At 40.6% G+C, this 21,286-nt stretch overlaps 1 protein-coding gene across 1 annotated transcript in view; it reads left to right on the top strand.

Annotated features, from left to right (window-relative positions):
- Positions 1-4,832: 4,832 nt before the first annotated feature.
- Positions 4,833-21,286, top strand: part of LOC149842245 (adenylyl-sulfate kinase 3-like) — a 42,564-nt gene continuing 26,110 nt past the window's right edge. Inside the window, exon 1 of the mRNA XM_089999026.1 lies at positions 4,833-5,388. Coding sequence (XP_089855152.1) covers positions 5,052-5,388 — 337 coding nt within the window. The 5' untranslated portion in view covers positions 4,833-5,051. The remainder of the gene's footprint in view (positions 5,389-21,286) is intronic.

Raw genomic sequence — 21,286 nt, 5'->3', positions numbered from 1 at the left:
GTACGTGTCCATCACCAACCTCCAATCCAAGAAGACATCAACGTCCAGTTGTCCTTCAAATTCTAGAAAGTCCAGCTTTCACACCATAGGTCTTTGCATGCTTTGTCTGTCACTCTTGAAGAGGAACAACTGACCTTGATGGATAATGACATCAAAACATGCAATGTAATTTGGATTAAAAAAAATCCACTAGATTGCCTTCAACTACGTGTCTAGGTGGAGTCCTCCACGGTGAACGGACAAGAGGTGCATCAAGTGGCCTCTAATCATATTGTGTTGCCCCTGGTAGTTGTGCACAGGGTTGTTAAATGCGATAAGGCGAAGCGAGGCGTTAAGCCTGTTATGAAGCGAGGCGTACGCCTCGAGGCGTTGAAGCGTAAGCTTCATGATCAAAATAATAAAATAAAATATTTTGATCGCCGATGAAAATACAACCAGTAATAAAAGGGGGCTCTACAGTTTACACGGAACAAAAGAAGGAAGGGAGGGACGCTACAAAACTCACAGGCGACCTTGTTTACATTCTGAAGGCAAACCCAGCGAGCAGGACAGTGATGTTGAGATCAAACAGGACGCGATCCTCCTCCCTCTCCGCACATTCACGGGAATCCTTCGTCCGGTCGGGTTCCTTTCGAAAGAAGAAGCATAAGACTTCACTCTACAGCCTAGAACTCGCGTACAACGAAGGATATCTCGAGAAGAATCGCCTCGAGTAGACAATCATCATACAACTCCGACCGTGGAGAGGCGGACCGAAAGGGAAGCAGAAGCCACACGAGAACGACGGTGAGAGTCTGCAGGCGATGAAGGAGGCCATGGATGACGAGATTAGGGTTTCAAATGGCCCAAGAGTCAGAGATCGTCTCTGGTTCTCGATAGAAAAAAGGGGAAGATGATGATGCGCACCGCGAGAGCTTCCAGAGACGTCGCTCTTCTTGTTCTTTCTCTTTTAACGACTTAAATCTTGGGGCAGGTTATATGTGCAAGTTGCAACCCCCCCGAACACGCAACACCCTGTGGTCTGGCAAACAGGTTATATGTTCCTATGAGAGAGAGAGTATACCTCGAGAAGGGGCTATGCTTCACAGCCTTCTGGTCGTATTTCTACCATAAGGATGCTGCGGGTGAAGGTCATCGGCTGCAGAGAAAGGGGAGAAGATGGGAGTCGGTTTTTTTTTTGCTTTACATGATGCGTACGCCTTAGAGGCGAAGCGCACCTCGATGAGAGGCGTGCACTTCAAGACTCAAATGCCTTGATACAACACCTTAGTACCTTGAGTGTGCGCTTCGCCTCTGAGGTGTACGCTTCAGGTACTGAGGCGTACGCCTCTCACAACACTGGTTGTGCATGCTGCCCAAACTGAGTGTCCAATGAAACTGGTTGCAGATTTGGGCATTGAAGTGGACTCGAGTTCTGATAAGGTCCAATAATGGGGTTTGTTGTTGTATTCGGTAGGCCTCAGAATGGGATGTCTAGGACACATGAGTGGTTGTGGGTAGGTTTGGGGTTGGATAAAGCTGATTTTGGGTTTGGGTGAGATTCGGTTCATGGATCGAATTCAAGTTTGGGTGGCCAGAATATTGGGCTTGGTAAGGATTTAGTTGGATTGCGACTGGATCAAGAGGATATTGAGTCATCAAACCCATATTGGTATAGGATGAATACTGGATCAAGCTTTGAGGATAAAACGTTGGGCTAAGACCCAATCCATAACCAAATTTGTGTTGGATTTGGTTTTGACCCAATCCAAATTGGAATTGGAGCTCCTTCTAGGTTTGATTAGGTATATTTTGGGTTTGGGTACTCATATTTAGACCTAAAACAGGTGGTGGAGCCCAAACTAGTAGATCTGGGTATTACACTGAATCCACACGGCTTGAGTTGTGGGCCAGATTTGGGTCTAGAACTTCTGAAACTAGGTTATGGGCTTGAGAACCAACCTCAAACCCAGTTTGGGGGTTGAACTAGTTATGCCCCTTGAGCCATCGGGTGCAGTGACAAACAGGGGGTGTGGGGGCAAACAGGGGTGCAGCAAAAAAGATATTTGTGTGATAGTGGGGTTTGGGGGCAGCGCCCCCCAATTTTTTTTTTTGAGATAAAATAAAAAATGGCTACAATTATTAATAAAAATCTATTTTATATGGACAAATCAAACTATTTGCTGCAGTCAGGGCTTGGGCTGGGCTACAAAAATGGATAAAAATCTATTTCACATGGAATCAGGTCTGGGCTTTTAAAATATATATATATATATATATATATATATATATATATATATATATATATATATATATATATATATATATATATATATATATATATATATATTTAACTGTTTCGGGAGCCCAGTCCTGCCTCCCCTAGCTACGCCTTTGATCGGGTGGGTCTCTACCCATGTTGGGAGCCCATGAGAGGAGCACCCCACCCGCTTGGGTAGGAGGCGAGGCTTCCCTCATTGACGACGTATAGGGATCCTACTGCCCAATGGATGACTGTTGGACCATTGCCACCCAGTGGGGTGCCCTCCCTCCACCTGGTAGGGTTGGAAAGGAAAGAACGGGGCAATGAGCCATGGCTCATTGTTGGTGGTTCCCACCAAGAGGTAAGGGCTCCTACTGGCCTCCCCTTCCCAACACTGGAAAGCTAGAAAGTGGGTGGTCAGAGGTAACATCCTCCCTGCCTGAAATTGATGAGCTGGGGGGGGGCAAGCTGATGACCCGAAGCAGGGATGTCTTCAACGTCAAGTTGAGTACAAGAACTCTCCTCTGTGCTCTTTTGGTGGTAAATAAATAAATAAATAAATCGTGTATCCTTCTCTCTCACATCCAATGTAAAGGAACCTCTCTCATATTCTTCATCTCTCTTTGTCCATGTCTATCTACCTCTCTAGAAAGTGACCCCTACGCCATCTTGACAAAGTAGGTCCCATCACAACTTTGCAAATGAGAGCATATCTTATTATACCAAGTTGTTTGCTTCCAATCCATCTTGACAAATAGGCAATGAGATGTCCCTCCAAGCAGCAAAACACACTGCTTGAATTGGCCCCTATGCCCTTCATGAAAGCCTACTAAATCGTCTTTGTCCATCTTTTCTTTTCTAATTACACCAGCCAAAAGATAGCTGAATCTTTGAGATTCTAGCTTTTTTTAACAGTCAAGCTGAGGTTAGGCAGACCCCAACAGGTAATATTAAACAAAAATAATGTACAAAAGGGAGGGAAATTACAAAGGAACACTAAGTGGATGCCAAAACTGAAGGTTGGTCTACCCACTCACGTCACGATCACCAAAAGTTGATGATAAACTAGCCAGACAACATGCCATGTGATTACTACTTTTAAGAACGTGCATGATTTTGAGATTCCAGTGATATGAAAACTATTTTTTAACACACAACGATTTGAGATTCTAGTTATGTAACTCTTTTTTTCTAAAGCCAAGCTGGGGTTTTATTATTCAACATACCACACCACACCACTGGGTTTTGAACCTGCATCGTCCCACCACAAGGAGACGTGCACTGACAGCTCCTACCAACCATTGGTATATAGGGATGGCAGTGGACGGGTGCTGGGGGTGGGGTACAAGGTCTCCACCTCCGCCCCTTTTCAAAATCCAAACCTTCATCCCTGCATCGGGATGGATTTCAATTTCCACCCCCGCCTCCATCCCCGGTCCAAACGGGGGTGAGGCGGGGACCTATTTTCCCTTAGTCTATAGTTATCCCTTAAAGGATTGGGGACGGGGCGGGGCTAGGCAGAGATTGGGATGGTGATGGGGTGGGGAAAAGTTTAAGTCCATTCCCACCTCCATCCCCACACGGGGATAGATTTTAACCTTCATCCCCGTTTCATGCCCTTCATCCCCGGTCCAAGGCGGGGGAGCCCCGTTGTCCCCCGGTTCACTGCCATCCTTGGTATATAAAAGCTATCTTTGAACACACAGTCGGAGCATGCTTGGACAGCTCATGTATGATTATCCAAACGTACTAAACATGGACCCCTCCATGTTTAGAATTGATGGCTGTCTATACTTTTTGTGTGGCAACGATTTGTGGTCTCGAGGAAGCGGGATTCAGATTCGACTGAAAGTTCAAAAATTCTTTAAAAATGGGTACAAGGACATTTTTTTTTAAATTGTAATCAATCAAAAACTGTTTTTTAAATAATTTAGCATCAAAAATAACTTTTTTATTGAAATATTAAAATATAACAAAATAATATTTAAAAATATTAAAATAATGATGTAAGTGCAAGTGTCCATGTCAGGGTATTCGCTTGTGTCACCAAGGATACACAGGCAAACTGACGTGTCCCTGTGACATACCTCACGAGAATCTTACCTCTTCTGGTTTATTTAGTAAAATAAAAAAAACAAAACTCAAAGACAAGAGATATGTGTGATATGTGATTTATATATCGCGACAAACAAGTGCCATATTTTAAAAGCATCTTAATTTTATCACAGTATATTACATATTTATATGACTTAAGACGACGTGTTCACTTCAGCTACATGAAGTTGGGTTGTAATCTAGATTGTGAAAAATCATGACATTTTTTTTAGAACATTAACTATTTAAAAAAAGTTTAGTTACTGGTACTTTTAATTTAAAAAATTCCGTAAACCCTTATTTTTTATATTAATTTAGAAATTTTAAACTACGTAATAGTAATAAATATATATATGTATGAGTGATTGGTAGGTGCCTGACTCTTTTTTGTGCTTATCCTGTGTATCGAGCTTTGAAATGAATGTTTCTATTTCTTTAAAATTTAACCATACATATGTGATCTAAATGCTTGATCTTGTGGGAATCTACTTTTGGATCATTCCATTCAACCTCTTCTTCCTTTTTTTTTCGTTTTTTTCTCTCTTTAAAACAAATATGTTCTCTCTTCCTTCTTCTCAAAAGAGAGCCCGTCCCCTTCTCTACCATCTTCTTCGTCCTTTCTGTCTTTAAATAGCGAGGGATTCAGCAGGGATGCGTTTCCATCATGGTGGTCGGAGTCTCTGAGAGCGGTTCTCATGTGGTTTCATGAGCGGAGATGATTGCGTTTTCGGGAGGATGTGTTAGTGTTTCGGGCTGCGAATGCGCATCTGGGAAGAGTTGTTGCTCCGGGATTAAGCTTTCTTCTGTTGCGTTGGTGTCTGCTGTAAGGGGTTTCCTGGGGAAGGGGATTCCTTTGAGGTTCAGATTGGGGGCTTCGGCGGAGATTCAGATCGGGTACTTCTGCGTCGGCGGGACGCGGCGCCCGTGGTCGGCGTCAAAGATGATGAATGTGAATGGGGAAGGTGACGAGGCGTGTTGTGGGGGTCAGGATCTAATGAATAGGATCGGGAGCTCGGGGATCGCTGGGTCGAATTCAGATGCGTATGAAGATGGTGATGGGTCCTTGTTTAAATTTTTTTTGGGTTTCTTGTCGATTTTTGTTTTTCCGATATGATTTTGCATTGCTGAAGATTGTATATAAGTCTTCTTATGCATTTCGTTGTTCTGTTGATTAATGCTGTTGCTTTTCTTTGTGATGGATGGAAATGCGGGATACTGAATGCAAATTTTATGTACTCTTTTGCGGGGTAATTCTAGATCTTTTCTGAATTGTGTTTTTCAGTCTTGTTTCTGAATGATGATTACTCCCTTTTTATTTCTACAGATATTGGCGCCTATAGGATTCTTTGTCCTACTGAAGATAGTTTCTTTCTTTTCATTTTTTTTAGCTAACCATTGAGCGAAACGGTAACTGCAGGTCCTCAACTCATGGTTTCACGCTACTTATCATTTGGGGAAGGAAACTCTGCAGTTCTTTATGTTGTTTTGATGTATTTTTTGGATGTGCAACTTGTAAAGCATATGAATCGGATCATAAGCACACGATGCAGCACACGTTTTATCCATGTTCTTTTGATGCATCTTTCTCTATGCTTCCTTCTTTACTTCTTCGCAAATTCATGGCTACATGTGGTTAGCTAGCTGAAATTTTGAGACCAATAATTTAAGAACACATGTAAAACATCTAAATATCTTTATTTGTACTGCAAGATAATTTCGTTATGTTGATCATTGATCGAAGAATCCAACATTTGCGTTAGTTGCATTCACCCATCCTCTTTTGGATTATAGATCCCGGCACCCCTAATTCCCATTTTCTTCTTTTTACTTTGCCATCATCTCTCTCTACGTCTCTCCTCGTCCATTTGCAAACTAACCTTCTTTTTTGATTTTTTCTTCTCCCCTCTAAGCTATTTCTCCCAATCTTCATTGAACGTTTTTTCTCTCTTGTCTTTGTTGTTGAGCTTACACTGTCTCTCTTGGAAGCTTCGTGTGATTTATAAAATGTGAAAGCCATTTATCCTTCCAAGTGTTGGCAGCGACGGGTGGGTGATGGATTTGGTCAAAGAAGTATTAAAGAATCCTAAAGCATTTTGATCATGGTCACTGTTTATTCTTCATCTAGCAGGATTCTTGAATTGTGAAATCATGTCCATTGCATAAGCTGTGCCTTTATATACTTGGATTGAACCAGACCTGATTGTCATCAAGAAATTGCCATGGTTTTGTGATAAGTTTAATGGCGTTAGGTTGTTGACTGTTCTATGAAGGGGGAAAAAGACTTGTTGGTGCTAAAAGAGCAAGAAATAATGCTAGTTTGTTCATCAATTTCTATTCAATTGGTCATCTAAGAGGTGGAGGTCTAGAATGGCTATAACAATTCAATATAGCAAATGTCAATGGTAACAGCTGTGAGAAAACAAGCTTACACTTGATGCAAGTTTTTTTTTTGCCTTTAAAGAAATCAAGTTTTCATTAAAGGAGGACATCATTGCATCTAGAAAACATCACCATTCCAAACAAGAACCCATTTCTAATACATTCATTAATTGATCTAGAGAGACATCATTGTTGTTGGAAGATCCAGAGACGATGTCATAGAGCATGAACAGAATATATTTTGTGGAGCAATGGTTGTTAGCAAATATGCTGATCCTCATGTTTTTTATGGTGAAGTGCATTGTTTTGTCATGTTGTTTTAATGCAGCCTTTTGGATGTTGGAGATGCTAGCCATGGTGACAACAAAAAAAGTTAACTTCTGATACTTGTTTTTCTCTAGGTCACGATCTTTGACAACTATTAGCATTTGTTTAATGATTGGAACCCTTCCATCAACCCTATTTGTCTTCATTTTTAATCCTATAGTCCTTTTCTTTTGTAATCTATTGGTTCCTATGTGATGTGGGTACTTTTGCTAGGCCTCTATAGTGGTGCAGTATCTGTACTGGTGTTGGGTACATGTCAACTAAGTTTTTGACTTAAATTGGCCTTTTTTATCCATGTTATCATCCAATCAATCTGTAGCCTATGCTCAACTTCAAAAGTGTCTACTGTTAATTATATATTTGTTGCCGTTATTTGTTAGTTAACTATATACGATTGGCATGCTTTAGTTTTTTAATTTGTAGTTGACAGTTATAACTTCATTTCTAAAGCATTTTGTAAAATGTAGCATAATTGTGCATATTTTCTTGTTTTTGTACACATGGAGACATGTATATGGGAAAATATTCGCTGCACTCATGGGTTCCAATCCCCTTAGTTGGAACTCATGGGAGCAGGTCATGTTCACCAAATCTAACCCCATGGAATAGTTCGTCATGGTCAAAATAGTAGGAATCATTTATTGGTAACACTTTTTCAACATAAAAATATGATTTTTTGAGGTGTGAAAGTTGGGCACATTGTAGGTCTTTGATTTTTCAAAGCCTAGAAAATCTAATCTACATGTCAAGAAAACATGATCCAAGGGTCAGTTTCTACTAAACAACATATTGATCATATCTGGAAGGTCAAATGTGAAAAAATAAAAAAGTAAAACTATGTCACATGGATAAAACTGCGGATATGGTAACAAGGTCATTTTTATGTTAAGTTTTTAATGACTAGTATATAAAGGGACATGATACTCAGGCCAAAATGGAGTATCCATTGACATAGAAGTAAAGAAAAAGTTTCTCACACCATGATATATATAGATTAAAGTTTGCTACAATCAATTGTATTTTTAAATTTTTTTTGCTCAAACGTATTGAGCAAAGAGATCCCAAGCCACTAGACAAGAGGAAGAAGCAGGAAGAGAACACTCAAAAGTGTTAGGGTTTCATTACTTCAAAAGAATGAGAGTATATAACATAAAGGGGTCGACCCCCTGTTTGTTACACAAGAGGACAAAAATATTTGACTAAGGCCCCTAATGCTATGTTACAAAAATGCCCCTCAATAATAAACATATATACACAATTATGAGGGTAGCACAAGTACATGTAATATGACATTCTTTTATACTCTCCCTCAAACTTGGGATAATGAAAACACAATCATTCCAAGTTTGTAAAGAAATAGTTAAAATGCCTTCAAGGGTAAGCTCTTGATAAAACAATCTTCTATTTGACTAGCAGTCCAATGTATCGCAATGATATTGTAAAGCCCGTTAAAAAAAAAAAATCCGTGTCGGACACTGTTAAAATGTACTCATCAATTATTGTAATTAGATATATTTTATATATATAAAAGATAATACATATACATATATGGTATATATGTATATATATCTTCCTAATTATATATATAAAATATATATTTTCCTATATTAGTCGTAGGGATAGTTTAGTCATTTTACGCATATTCCATTTTGGAATATGATTGTATTTTCTCTTTTATTTTTATTTTTCTTTTTATTTTTTGTGGTTTGCGCCACATTGGAGGACTCCCCAAAGAGTCGTTGGGGAGCCCCCAACGGTCACAAATGTGACCGTTGGGGGCTCCCAACGACAACTTTGGGAGCTCCCTATGTGGCTCCTCAAAGGCTTATAAATAGGGGCTTTCCCCCTTGTATTTGTTACTTCTTGGAGGAGCTTTTGCTCCATTGTAATGGGTGTTACACCCTTCTTCTCTTCAATAATATTAACTTATGCCTTATAGGCATTTTTGCCCCTTTTATGGGTTTATGTGTTAGCACATTACGTGCTTGTGTTTTCCCCTTTAGTGGGTATATTTGCACTCCATGTGCATGTGTATTGGTTCATTATTGAACCTAATGTATTCAAAGCCGTTTCTTTACATGGTATCAGAGCAAGGTTGGGATCGAGTTGCTCTTTGTTGCATTGGGAAGCGTGCTATTTAAGAAATTTCAAAGAAAAATGGTGAAGTTCTCATTTCTCTTTTTTGTTTCTTAAAAATTATTTGGTATGCATTATATTTCTTTAAGTATTGTGCATTATGAAGAATTAGATATGTTTTTGCATATGTGTTCTCCTTGTCATTATGAGTTTGGATTCTTAACATTCCATTGAACTTTTTTTCGTATATTATTCTCTTTCGTATGTCTTTTCTTGAAAAATAAGTCTTTTAAGAAAGTTATGTTAGAAGTAAAGTGTTTGTGAGATATGTAGCATTGCTCACATACTCTCATCATAATTGTTGGTTCATATTAAAGGTATGTGTTTACCCTCTAAAATGTCCTATATGAGGTTTTTCATAATATCATGTGTCTTTGAAAAATGATTTTTATTTTCCTACCTAATGAGTTCTTTTTCATATGAGCAATATTTGATTAAGAATGCATTTGATAATACCGGTTGAATTAAGTTTTAAAAATGATCTCATGAAATATGGTTATTCTCTTAATTCTTCAATTCAATTTCAAGAATATGTTTTATTATAAAATTTATGGTCTTCATTAATGTTGCATACTTATTACATTAGGAGTTGGTTATAATCTATTAAGTCATATAATATTATGAATTTTTGTTTATAGATTTATGTCATAACGCAATCCTATTATTCTTTTTGGGATTTTCTCCACTTTAATAAAGTTTTCCCTCTTCCTTTCGTATGTACCCTCATTTGGGGATTTTTTTTTGTGTTGGATCTCTCTTTGCGAGGCCTTTTGATCCTTGTGAATCTTCTTATGAGTATATACTCTTTGAGAAGATTTTATGATTGCTATAAGCTTCTTTTTAAATAACAATATTGGTTTTTATGAGACTTTTTTAAATATTACCATCTTTATGAAAGCTTGAGAGTCTCAAGCATTTGCTCCTTTTATGAAATTCATGCATTATTGCATGTTTGCTACTTTTATGCTTTTTGCGTATTTTGTTCAAGTGTTGTGAGAATGCCTTCGTGCACATCTTTTATAAAATATTTGTGCTTGTATGCATATTGTCTCTTCGTAGACATTTTCACATGGTACTCTCTTTTCAATAAAGAGATGTTTATATTGCCTTCTTTAGGGCTTGTTTTGTCCCTTAGGGGACTTGTGAGATTGTTTCTTTTATCGTTATAAGTGCTTCCTCAATATTTTGTTACATGTTGTCCTAAATTTGCTCATTTAAGATTATTGCTATTCTACATCTTGGTATGCATATAATTGCAATTTATAAAGGCTTGATTTGATTCTTGGATTATTTCAAATCCGTTCTCACACATAACATTGCTTAAATATTTCATGTTGTGTTTATTAAGTCTTTTTTGATAATGATCATGATTGAACATAATTTCGTGTTTATGCAAAATTATTGTTATAAGGCATATTGTTGTGATTAATTATGTTGGACCTTTTGAATCCGCCCTCTTTGTAAAATCACATATTTGAAAAATGATTTTCCTAAGTGTTCATTGCCTTTTTATAGCATTTATTTTTATCCATCACAAATTATATGATGCATCAATCTTTTTTTTATGACTTTATTGTTATATTAGAGATGAGTGTTGATGTGAGTTATGGGCACCTTGTGTTATGTCATTTTAGATTGTCCACTTGCCATATTAAAGATGAATGTTGAGGTGAGTTATGGGCACCTTGGGACTCTAAAGATGATTTGTTATATGATCTCTAATTATGAGTGTCACTCGTTTTTTTCTTTTTGGCCATTGATCTTATGGATGCTCTTATTTATAAATGTGATGGATATATGGTGTTTGAAACCTTAAATGTTTTAAGGTATATTAAAATCAAGGGTTTTGGGACTATTGCCCAACCTTTTGTTGTTTATGAATCTTATGAGTGCATTTGCACATTTGTGAGTTCGTGTTTTGTGCTTTTTGTGCACAAGTGTTCTTGTTGTGCGTATGTGCACATATTTATTTTTCAAAAATATTGTTCTATTGGTTGTAGTATCTTGTTAAAGATACTTTCACGAATATTGTTCTATTAGTTATATTCAAGGTTTTATTTATATGTTTGTCATTACAAGTTTTATTGCCTCAAAAGTCCTCTCCTTTTATACCTCTTATCTAAGTGTCATCATATGTAGACAAGATTTTTTATTACACCTTTGTGTATTGGTAGCCCTTTGGTGGCTTTGTTCTCTTGGTCTAGTAGCTGAACACACTTGTCTTGAGTGTTTTTATATGTAGATAAGGCACGTTGATTCACACCATGGTGTGCGATTTTAATCCATGTTGGCAGTTGTGTCCTTGTTCTAGTCGCTGAAATGTATGCCCATGGTTGGCTTCTTTCACTCATTTCAAGTGTCATTTTATGTAGACAAGAGATGTATTGTGTTTTAGCCCATGGTTGTCTTGATACTCTTGCACTAGTAGCTGAACATACTTGTTTTTTAGTGTCTTTTTACGTAGACAAGAGATGCTTTTGGTCCATGTTGGCGTGTATTCTCTTGTTCTTGTCGTTGATACACTCATTTCAAGTATTATTATATGTAGACAAGAGGTATTTTTACACACCTTTGTGTGTGTCTTTTGGCCTTTAATGGCATTATGGTTATGTTCTTGTTCTAGTAGCTTATACACTTGATTTGTGGGTTTTGGAGGGCTAATGAGGTAATTGCTTGTAGTAGATGAACTATTGTTGAAATTTGTGAAATTTCATTCATATTTTGCCCTTTAAAGATACAAGAGAATCATATCATTAATATGCATATTTTAAGAGCAAAATTTTTTGGCATCTAATCTACATATTAAGTGCTTATGGTTTTGGCTACCTTTGTATTTAATATGCAAAATGAATTTTTATAATTGCAATCATTTGAGTGAAATGTTCCTAAATATGTAAGGTTCCCTACTAAAATAAAGAAATGTGTAGATTATGCATTGTAAAATGAATAACACCCATTAATTCATACCTCTTTATATGCTTCTTTGAAGCCTTCTTGAGTGAAATATATATTTTCTTCTTCTTTTGGGTGTTTTGCCACTTTTTGTGGTTTTGTTGTTCTCTTGCTCATTAGTGGCTATTTGGGTATGCGCGTGCTCTCTTGTTTGCTCTTGAAGACTTCGTTTCTCTTGTTCGACACTTCAATATAAGCCTCTTATGGGGTCCCATGGCGGACCATTGCTTTATTCCCCATTGTGGGGTTGTGTTTTGTCCAATTTTAGAGCTTGTGAAATCATTATGCATTTTGTAATTCGTTTCCTCTTTGACATGATATATGATTTTGAAATTTTGGTTTTCTAAATTTTCTTTTCATACTTAAGTAATTATCCTATCATGTGCTTCAAATTTCTATGCATAAGTTATATTTTTGCACCATTGTTTTGTGGGTGAGTCATCCGATATGGTTTTGATTAATATTGTTAGGAATGTTCCATTTGAGTAAAGTGCAAAGATATTTTTTACTTGTTCTTGGTTGTTATTCCACAGGATCTTGGAGATGGGATAAAAAGAAGTACCCTGGATAGATCGGAAAATGTGTTCACCATTAGAAGACAATTGGAGGAAGGCATTTGCAAATTTCAATGGCATCCTTACCGAAGCCTCTTGGAGTCTTGCGTCTTTTTTCAATCTTTTCGTTTCCCCACGCAAAGTTTGAGGGGGTGTTAAAATGTACTCATCAATTATTGTAATTAGATATGTTTTATATATATAAAAGATGATACATATACATATACATATATGATATATATTTATATATATCTTCCTAATTATATATATAAAATATATATTTTCCTATATTAGCCGTAGGGGTAGTTTAGTCATTTTACGCATATTCCATTTTGGAATATGATTGTATTTTCTTTTTTATTTTTATTTTTATTTTTCTTTTTATTTTTTCTAAATTTATTTTTTGTGGTTTGCGCTACATTGGAGGACTCCCCAAAGAGTCGTTGGGGAGCCCCCAACGGTCACAAATGTGACCGTTGGGGGCTCCCAACGACTCCTTTGGGAGCCCTCTATGTGGCTCCTCAAAGGCTTATAAATAGGGGCTTTCCCCCTTGTATTTGTTACTTCTTGGAGGAGCTTTTGCTCCATTGTAATGGGTGTTACACCCTTCTCTTCAATAATATTAACTTATGCCTTATAGGCATTTTTGCCCCTTTTATGGGTTTATGTGTTAGCACATTACGTGCTTGTGTTTTTCCCTTTAGTGGGTATATTCGCACTCCATGTGCATGTGTATTGGTTCATTATTGAACCTAATGTATTTAAAGCCGTTTCTTTACAGACACGTGCCCTGCACGCGTCAGACACATGTCAAGGTTGGTCTGTTGTGTCGGACCTGGATCCGAGCCCGAACCCGGACCCGGCTTCTCAAACGATCGAGAAGCCGTGACTTTAAAAAGTCTCGGGCGAGGGTTAGAAACCCTCACCCCTTCTCTCTCCTCTCCCGTCTTCGGCAGCCTCCTGGTAGACGCCGGCGATCGGAGCCACCGACGACTTCCATGCATCGACGACCTCCCCGTCGTCGGCGATCGTATCTGTCGGCTATTTCCCCCCTTCAAGCTGGCGTCGGCAACCCGCCATCGGCCACCATCTTCCCCTTATTTTTCTGCAACTTCGGTGAGCCCCCGATCGTGGCCTCTCTCGTTTTCTCCCGTCTCTGTCCCTCCCTGCGGCCACCGACGTCGACGACTCGTTGCCGACCACCGCCTTTGTCCTGGCTGCTGCAGACATCGATGGCAGCCGTCAGCGACCTTCAACAACCGGCGACCGACGCTGACGGCAACCTTCGAGCTCCGATGACCCCCATCCTTCGCCGCCACCACTGCTCCTCCTCTTTGAGTCTGGCACCCCCTCTTCGTCCCCTGCGTCGCAGGACGCTGACGATCGAAGCCGACAACGACCTCTGAGCGTCGACGACTCTTCTGTCTCAGTCCCTTCCTTGCCGACGTCGGCGACTCGTCGTCGGCCACCGCCTTTGTCCCGGCTGCTGCAGACATCGACGACAGCCGTCGGCGACCTTCGAGCTTCAGCAACCCACTGCCTCTTCCCGTCCGACCGTCGGCTGCGCCAGAGTCTCCTTGTCGCTTTTTTCGGCTCGCCGTCGTTGGCGAGCACTGCCGCCAAACGACAACGCCACCACCTCTTCGCCTCCTCTCCTTCGTCAGCAACCATCGCAGTCTGACAACCCCATGCGAGCAACCCGACGATCGTCGCCACCTGTGACCTCGTTTTCTCGGTGGCCACCTGCGACCTCGTGATCGGCGATGACGTCGCCGTCCCCCCTTCTCCCTCTCCCTTGTGATCTCCGTTGACGACCTTCCAGCCACCGACGACTGCCCTGTTGCTGCGGTCTTTCGAGGTAAAAACCCCTTCTCCTCTTCTCCTTTTTCTTTCCTATCGTTGACAGGGAGCTTCGCTCCCTGTGTCGGCTCGGCTTTCTGGCAGGGGGCTCCGCTCCCCTGCCTCTAGTAGGTTTTTCGGCAGGGGACAAAGCCCTCTGCCTTTTGTTGTTTTTGGCAGGGGGTTCTGCTCCCCCTGCCTCCTGTGGTCGTCTGTCAGGGGGCTCTGCCCCCTTGCCCCCATCCTGCTTTCTTATGTTGGCCTGCAGGGGGCGACACTCCCCCTGTATTCGTTTCCTGGCAAGGGGCGAGTCCCCTTGCTCTCTTGTCGTTACTTGGTAGGGGGAGAAGCACCGCCCTACCTTCTATTTTTCCTCAGCAGGGGCTGAAGCCCCCCGCTCTCCTGTTGTTCCTCGGCAGGGGGTTCTGCCCCCTGTTTCCTGCGTTTTGCCGGCAGGGGGCAAAGCCCCCTGCACCTCGGTTGTTCTCTGGCAAGGGGCTTTGCCCCCTTGCCTTGTTCTTGCTGCCGGCAGGGGCCCTGTCGCCTTCCCAGCAGGGGGTCTGCGCCCCTGTCCTAGATCATGTTCTGACAGGGGGTGTTCCCCCCTGTCTTGTTATGGCAGGTGTGGTAGGGAGCCTTTGCTCCCTCCCTTGCCTTTCTCTGTTCTGGCAGACAGGGAGCTCCAACTCCCTGCCTCTTCTGCTGTTGCCAAGCAGGGTTGAGGCCCCTGCCTCTGGTACCCTTGTCTGCAGGATGCAGAGTTCCTGCCTCTGCCTGCTGCAGGCAGGAGGCCTTGCTGCCTCTGTCCCTCTTCTGCAGGGAGCTGAGCTCCCTGCCTACTCTCGTGTTTAGGGTCCGGTACCACTGCAAGTCTTATCGGACCCGCTTCTCGTTTATATTACGGCATATACTAACGTTCTAAGCTTTCTAGGTTGAACGGTGGATCCGGCTCGCCTTTGTGGCTCGAACTTGCGCTTACCTACGCCGCTGGCGTACGTGGACTCGCAACCCCTTAAGGTAGGGGATTCTTGCGTGAAAGGACAATGAACGGATAAATGTTAAAATAAGGAAAGATAACTAAAAGATGATGATATATGTATACATATAATATATATACGTATGTCTTTACCTTCAAGGACGCAGTTTCGCGATCCTTGTCCTCTTTACTTTCTCGCACCTTCCTTTCTGTTGTCGTTGCACTATATGTGCCTAGGCTTTTAATTCATGTCCTTACATTTTATGTCTTTTAACTCAAGGATGCGGTTTCGCGATCCTTGTCCTCTCTACTTTTTCGTACTTTACTTTTCTGCTGCCCCGCGCTTTGCGCCATGGCATTTACTCATACGTCTTCTTACTCTAGGATGCAATCCTAGTCCTCATTTACGTTATCGCACTTTACTTCTTTCATTTGCCTTTGTTGCCCCGCGCTTTATGCGCCATGGCCTTATTACTTGCTTTATTCTTCGTACTTTACTTTTCTATTGCTGTGATGCTGGCTGTTGCACCTACTTTTGTATGTGTTCGTCTTTACCTTGCTGCCGCATTTCGTGTATATGCTTTGCTCATGCATGTATTCTTATCTCTGTTATATGCTCATTGCTTACGCTTATCGTTTAATCGAGGTGCAACCCCATGCCTCGTGAGTCGTCATTTACACTTTCTTAGTCAGTATATGATCTCATACCTCGTGAGTTGCTTACGTAGTTGCCTGCTTGTGTGTTTCGATGATCGAGGTATAATTTCATACCCCGTGTGTAGCTCTAGCGTTCTACCTTCGCGATGCAGCTTCGCACATCGAGTCTTGCCCCTTGATTTGTCATTGTATTAGTTTGTGCACGAGTTTGCCCTTTGTCAACTTGCACTCCTTGAGTGCAGCTTCGAGTGTATAGTGTATATCGTTTTACTTGTCTTAAGAGTCACAACACACACTTATGCACTTTGGTTCTCCAAAGATGATGGTCTTAGGTGCAAACCTATTTTTAAAGATGTGTAGCTTTGTAAAGTAGAGATAGCAGCTGGATCTCCCAAATCGATGTATTTGGGAAATGTGTGTTACAACCTCAGTTCGCCTATCCGATACGACTCAGATAACCTTGTTTAGGAGCATGTGCACGAGTAAGGCGAAAATCCTATTGAGGTACTTACGCCATCGATAGATCTGCGTTACATCACTTCTGATGCCAGACCTAGTCTCTAGGCTTTTTAGTCAAACCTAGATAGTTGGTGCCTTCATTTCTTTTTGAAGGTGTTGTTGTTGGATTTCTTATGAGGAATCCATGCTCCTCCTCTTGCAGTTGTACTTTTAGTCACGCACGATATGTTTGGACTACGAAGAGCAGGATGAGAGGTCTATAGTAACCTCTAAACGTTTATTGACACTTTAAGTTAAATCCTGTTATGTTGATATTCACCTAATAGGCAGAATGCTTGCGATTGTCTAAAGGACCCGAGCATGATAAGTTGGATATTGAATGAGTTCACTGTGGACTTCTGTAAAGCAGAAGTGTTGAGAGATTTCCTGCGAGAGATCTCTCCCCCCCTCTCATCATGGTTGTACTTTTGAAAATGTATGTTGCGTACTACGATGAGTAGGATGAAAGGTCTATGTCTACCTCGAACATGCAATGGCATGTATTTAAGATCACAAGAGATGTTTCTATCTTCACTATGAGTTGACCCCTCTCATCATGGTTGTATTTTTAAACAGGTACGTTGCATACTGCGGTGAGTATGATGAGAGGTGTGTGGTTGCCTCGAACGCGCAATGACGCGTGTAATTCACATAAATCATAATCATGTGCCTTCACAGGCAAGATGCTCGAGTGGGTCGAAAGACAAGAACATGTAGAATAGGACGGCGGTTAAGAAACCCCCGTCGTGCTCATTCAGGACGGTTCATCAAAAGAGAGGATGGATGGTACAAAACTCCGATGGACAATCATTAATGGCAATCACGGGCAAAGATCCGTCTTCTCCAGTCATCGGAGGTTAGGGGAAATACTTCAGGCCACTTATGCAGAAGTTCGGATGCGCGTCCATGGGCCTTTGTTTGCCTTTGGAGATTTACTCTCTTGGTCACTGGCCGTCCCCTTAGGAGCGAACTCAGGCAGTCATTTAGGGTATAATAAAATAATAGCATAATGGACCCCCGAATCGATCTAGGCTGTTTCTACGTTTTTGCCTTGTGCGTACCCACAATGGCCTGCTCATAATGAGATAAGATATAACTCACACACATGATTATGAGATATGTGTGTTGTGACGTGAATTGATTGCTTGCTTGTTAGCTCGGTAGTTCGGTACGCTACTCGTTGAGCTATGCACGCCTGTCGAGGCGTTACTCTAGTTGGTTAAATTGCTTCCGCAGTTCTCTGTTAGGCTATGTCACAGGGATTCGGCTAGCAGGGTGCCGCACCCGCGTCGACGCGACTCGACGCGGGTGCGGCACCGGGTGCGGTCAACCCGATCCTGGGTGCGTTGACCGCAACCAGGATCATTTAGGTCCATTTTTTTGGATTTTTTTTTTAAAATTTGCCCTATGAAATGGGCTGCGAATTTTTTTTCCAAAAAATTTTGCAGACAACTGCTGTCAGCTGCAGATGGGCTGCGAAATTTAAAAAAAAAATCTGCTGACAGCTTCTGCCTTTTGAAATCCTTTTTTTGTAAAGGATTTTCTCTGCTAACTGCTCCTGTCAGCTGCTGACAGCTCCTGCCTTTTCAAATCCTTTTTTTCGTAAAGGATTTTCTCTCTCCCCTTTATATATATATATATATATATATATTTACAATTTTGCCCCTGCCGCACCCCCGCACCCGGATTTTTTGGAAGTGCCGAATCCCCGCACCCGCACCCACACCCATGTGACATAGCTGTTAGGTAATAACTGGCTTCTCATACTAGTCAATTGCTTATAATACTAGCATTATGCTAGTTATTACATGTTGTAATATAACCACTACCGTATGATTGCTTATCATGCGTAGCTTATGAATTGCTTGTGATGAATAACTTGTGCCTTACGACTAATGTAGTTATTTGCCGATAGACTGAGTCATCCAATGGTACTTGTATGTATTGCGAGCATTGTTATGAATGCTTGTCTTATTCGGTTGCTTTGTTTGATTGGTGGATAGAGTTAGTTACTCTTCACCTATAGTATCAGTTGGATTGTTGTTTGTATAGCACTGTGGTTTTTATTGCTCTTTTATTTAGCTGGTTGTTTTACTAGAGTTTTGCTTACTTCACAATACTTTTGTTAGATCTGTTAGTCTTGTTTTTTCTGCTTGACCTAGCGATTATCTTGTTTATTGCAGCCTTTGTCCTTTCTTGTCTTTTGCACCCCCTACTAGTCTGTTGTGAGACTGACCCATTCCATGGGCAGATGGTGAACAAGTTATATAACTTGCGTTGGCACGATGACGTGATGCGTTTAAGGCGAGACCTCTTTCCTGACGTTACGCTCCTGAGGACACTTTTGGTAAATGTGGTATAAAGTTTCTTTGAAAGTATTTATTCTGATTAGATCTCTGGATTACTAAAACTGTATTACCAAAATATGGTTCTTTGTATTTCAATAAAATATATATATTTGAGTTGCAAATCGGTTTATAAGGGGAAGATTGCATTTGTATTGTAATGCGCCCAAAGTCTAAGGACTTGCTATTTTAAACATGATTTTCCGCTGAACTTCTGTTTCGAACTCTGATAAATGATTGATTTTAAAGCTTTCAACCTTTCTCATAAAAGGTTTCAAGTCCACGATTTTGGGGTGTTATAGATATAATCTCTTCCAAGTACGCCTTATGAGTAAAGTGACAATCTATCTCAATGTGATTGGCTCTCATGGAACTTTAGATTTTTAGCTATCTGAATAGTTATAGAATGACGGTCCTGGGACACTCCTCCAAAGTTTGCATCACAATATGCTTTCAACTCCAATACAGAGGACACATAAAAGACTAGTGCATACTGCATGGTGCTTTTGATGTGTCTAATAATTCTCAACACAGTTGCCAAGTACGAAGATCAGGGAGCACTTGACTCAACATTCATAATAAAAGCAATATTCAGCCTCAAGATGGTCAAGTAAATCAAACTCCCTACCAACTGCCTATACACAGTAGGGTCATCAAGAAGCTCCCCATCTGAATGTCTTAGCTTGCAATTGGCTTCCATGGGAGTATCCACATGTTTCTTATCTTCGACTAGCCTTGCTTTGCTAATTAAATTAGCTACATACTTGTGTTGAGTCAACAAGTAGCTTCTCTAAGAGTTTGTAACTTTTAGTCCCAAGAAATACTTTGGCTTGCTCAAATCTTTTATTTCAAAGTTTTCTGCCAGTTTAGATTTCACGTTTTTTTATCATAACCTCGTAATCTCCTACAATTATCATATCATCCACATACAACAAAAGTATACACCGCCTTGCTTGGAGGATGCAACAAATAATGCAAGATCATAAAAACTTTGCCTAAACCCCAACTTCACAAATGCAGTACTAAATTTGTCAAACCAAGCCCTTGGAACTTGTTTTAAACCGTACAAAACTCTCTTCAGCTTACACATTTTATCCTCTTTATCTGCCATTCCTTGAGGCAACTACATGTATACACCTCCTCTAAGTCACCATTCAAAAAGGCATTTTTACTTTTTAGCATCTATAATTGCCACAAATCCCACCTCCTGCCAGCTGCCACTGCTAACAAAGTCCAGATGGTAGTCATATGTGCAACTGGAGCAAAGGTCTTAGCAAATCTATTCCATACTGTTAACTATACCCCATTCACTACAAGTCGTGCCTTATATCTTTCAATCGATCCATCAAACTTGGTTTTGATCTTATACACTGATTTGCGCCCGACCACATTCTTCCCTTTTGGCAACCTGACTGGCTCCCAAGCTTTCATTTTCTCCAATGCCTCCAATTCCTTAGATATATCCCTCTGCCACTCAGGCTCTAACATAACTTTAGCATAAGATTTTGGTTCATGATAAGACTGAATCATGGTTAAAAAATCTTGGTGAGTAACATCAAAAGAATCATATGAAACAAAACAAGTTGGTGGAATGGAATGTTGAGAATTTTTGCGCACTTGAGGAATGGAGGAAGGTTCAAGTGCTTGCTTGTCAAGATCGGCCTGGGCAGCATTTGAACTTGGCTCTAGCGAAGATTCACCTTCTTGGTCATGCTGCTCGAGGAATGACTAAGAAGGAACACCTAATGGTCTCTTGCTGTAACCCACCCTTTATCCTTATCTTTCTCTGAATCCTACCTTCATACACGCCTTGCAGTCTTTGCATTTTTCACACTTCTTACCACTTTTAATCAAGGCAAGAGAGTCCCACAATTGCTGCATTTCAGAGTAAAAGTCTTGAACTAACTTTTTTCCTTGCCTTAAAGCTCGCAGGTCCTATATATGTTGATACTATCTTGCCCAGTTTTCTTGCATGTATACTTGTTTTAATAGGCCCATGCATCTTTGGATTTTTGAAACTTTGAAATGTTCTGCTATCTTCTGCTTGACCCAAAAATCCACGATTTTAGTTTTGCATTATTCATTTTCCACTCTTTTGATAATGTATCATGATTATGATTTCCCTCAGGCCTTACACAAGTACCCTCGCAAACTCTTTCCATCAATGACTGTTGTCCTAAAGTCATACCAAAATCCATAGTTTGCCCCATCTAACTTCACATGGGTAAGTTGAATAGGGTCTCCCTTCTCCATGCTACCTCAACCCCAAACTACAGATTCACAAAGC

This window comes from Nuphar pumila, chromosome 3 (genome assembly GCF_984573655.1).
Source record: "Nuphar pumila chromosome 3, dmNupPumi1.hap1.1, whole genome shotgun sequence".
Classification (NCBI taxonomy): Eukaryota; Viridiplantae; Streptophyta; class Magnoliopsida; order Nymphaeales; family Nymphaeaceae; genus Nuphar; species Nuphar pumila.
Note: the sequence above shows the minus strand (reverse complement) of the source record. Positions and strands in the feature narration are given on the sequence as shown.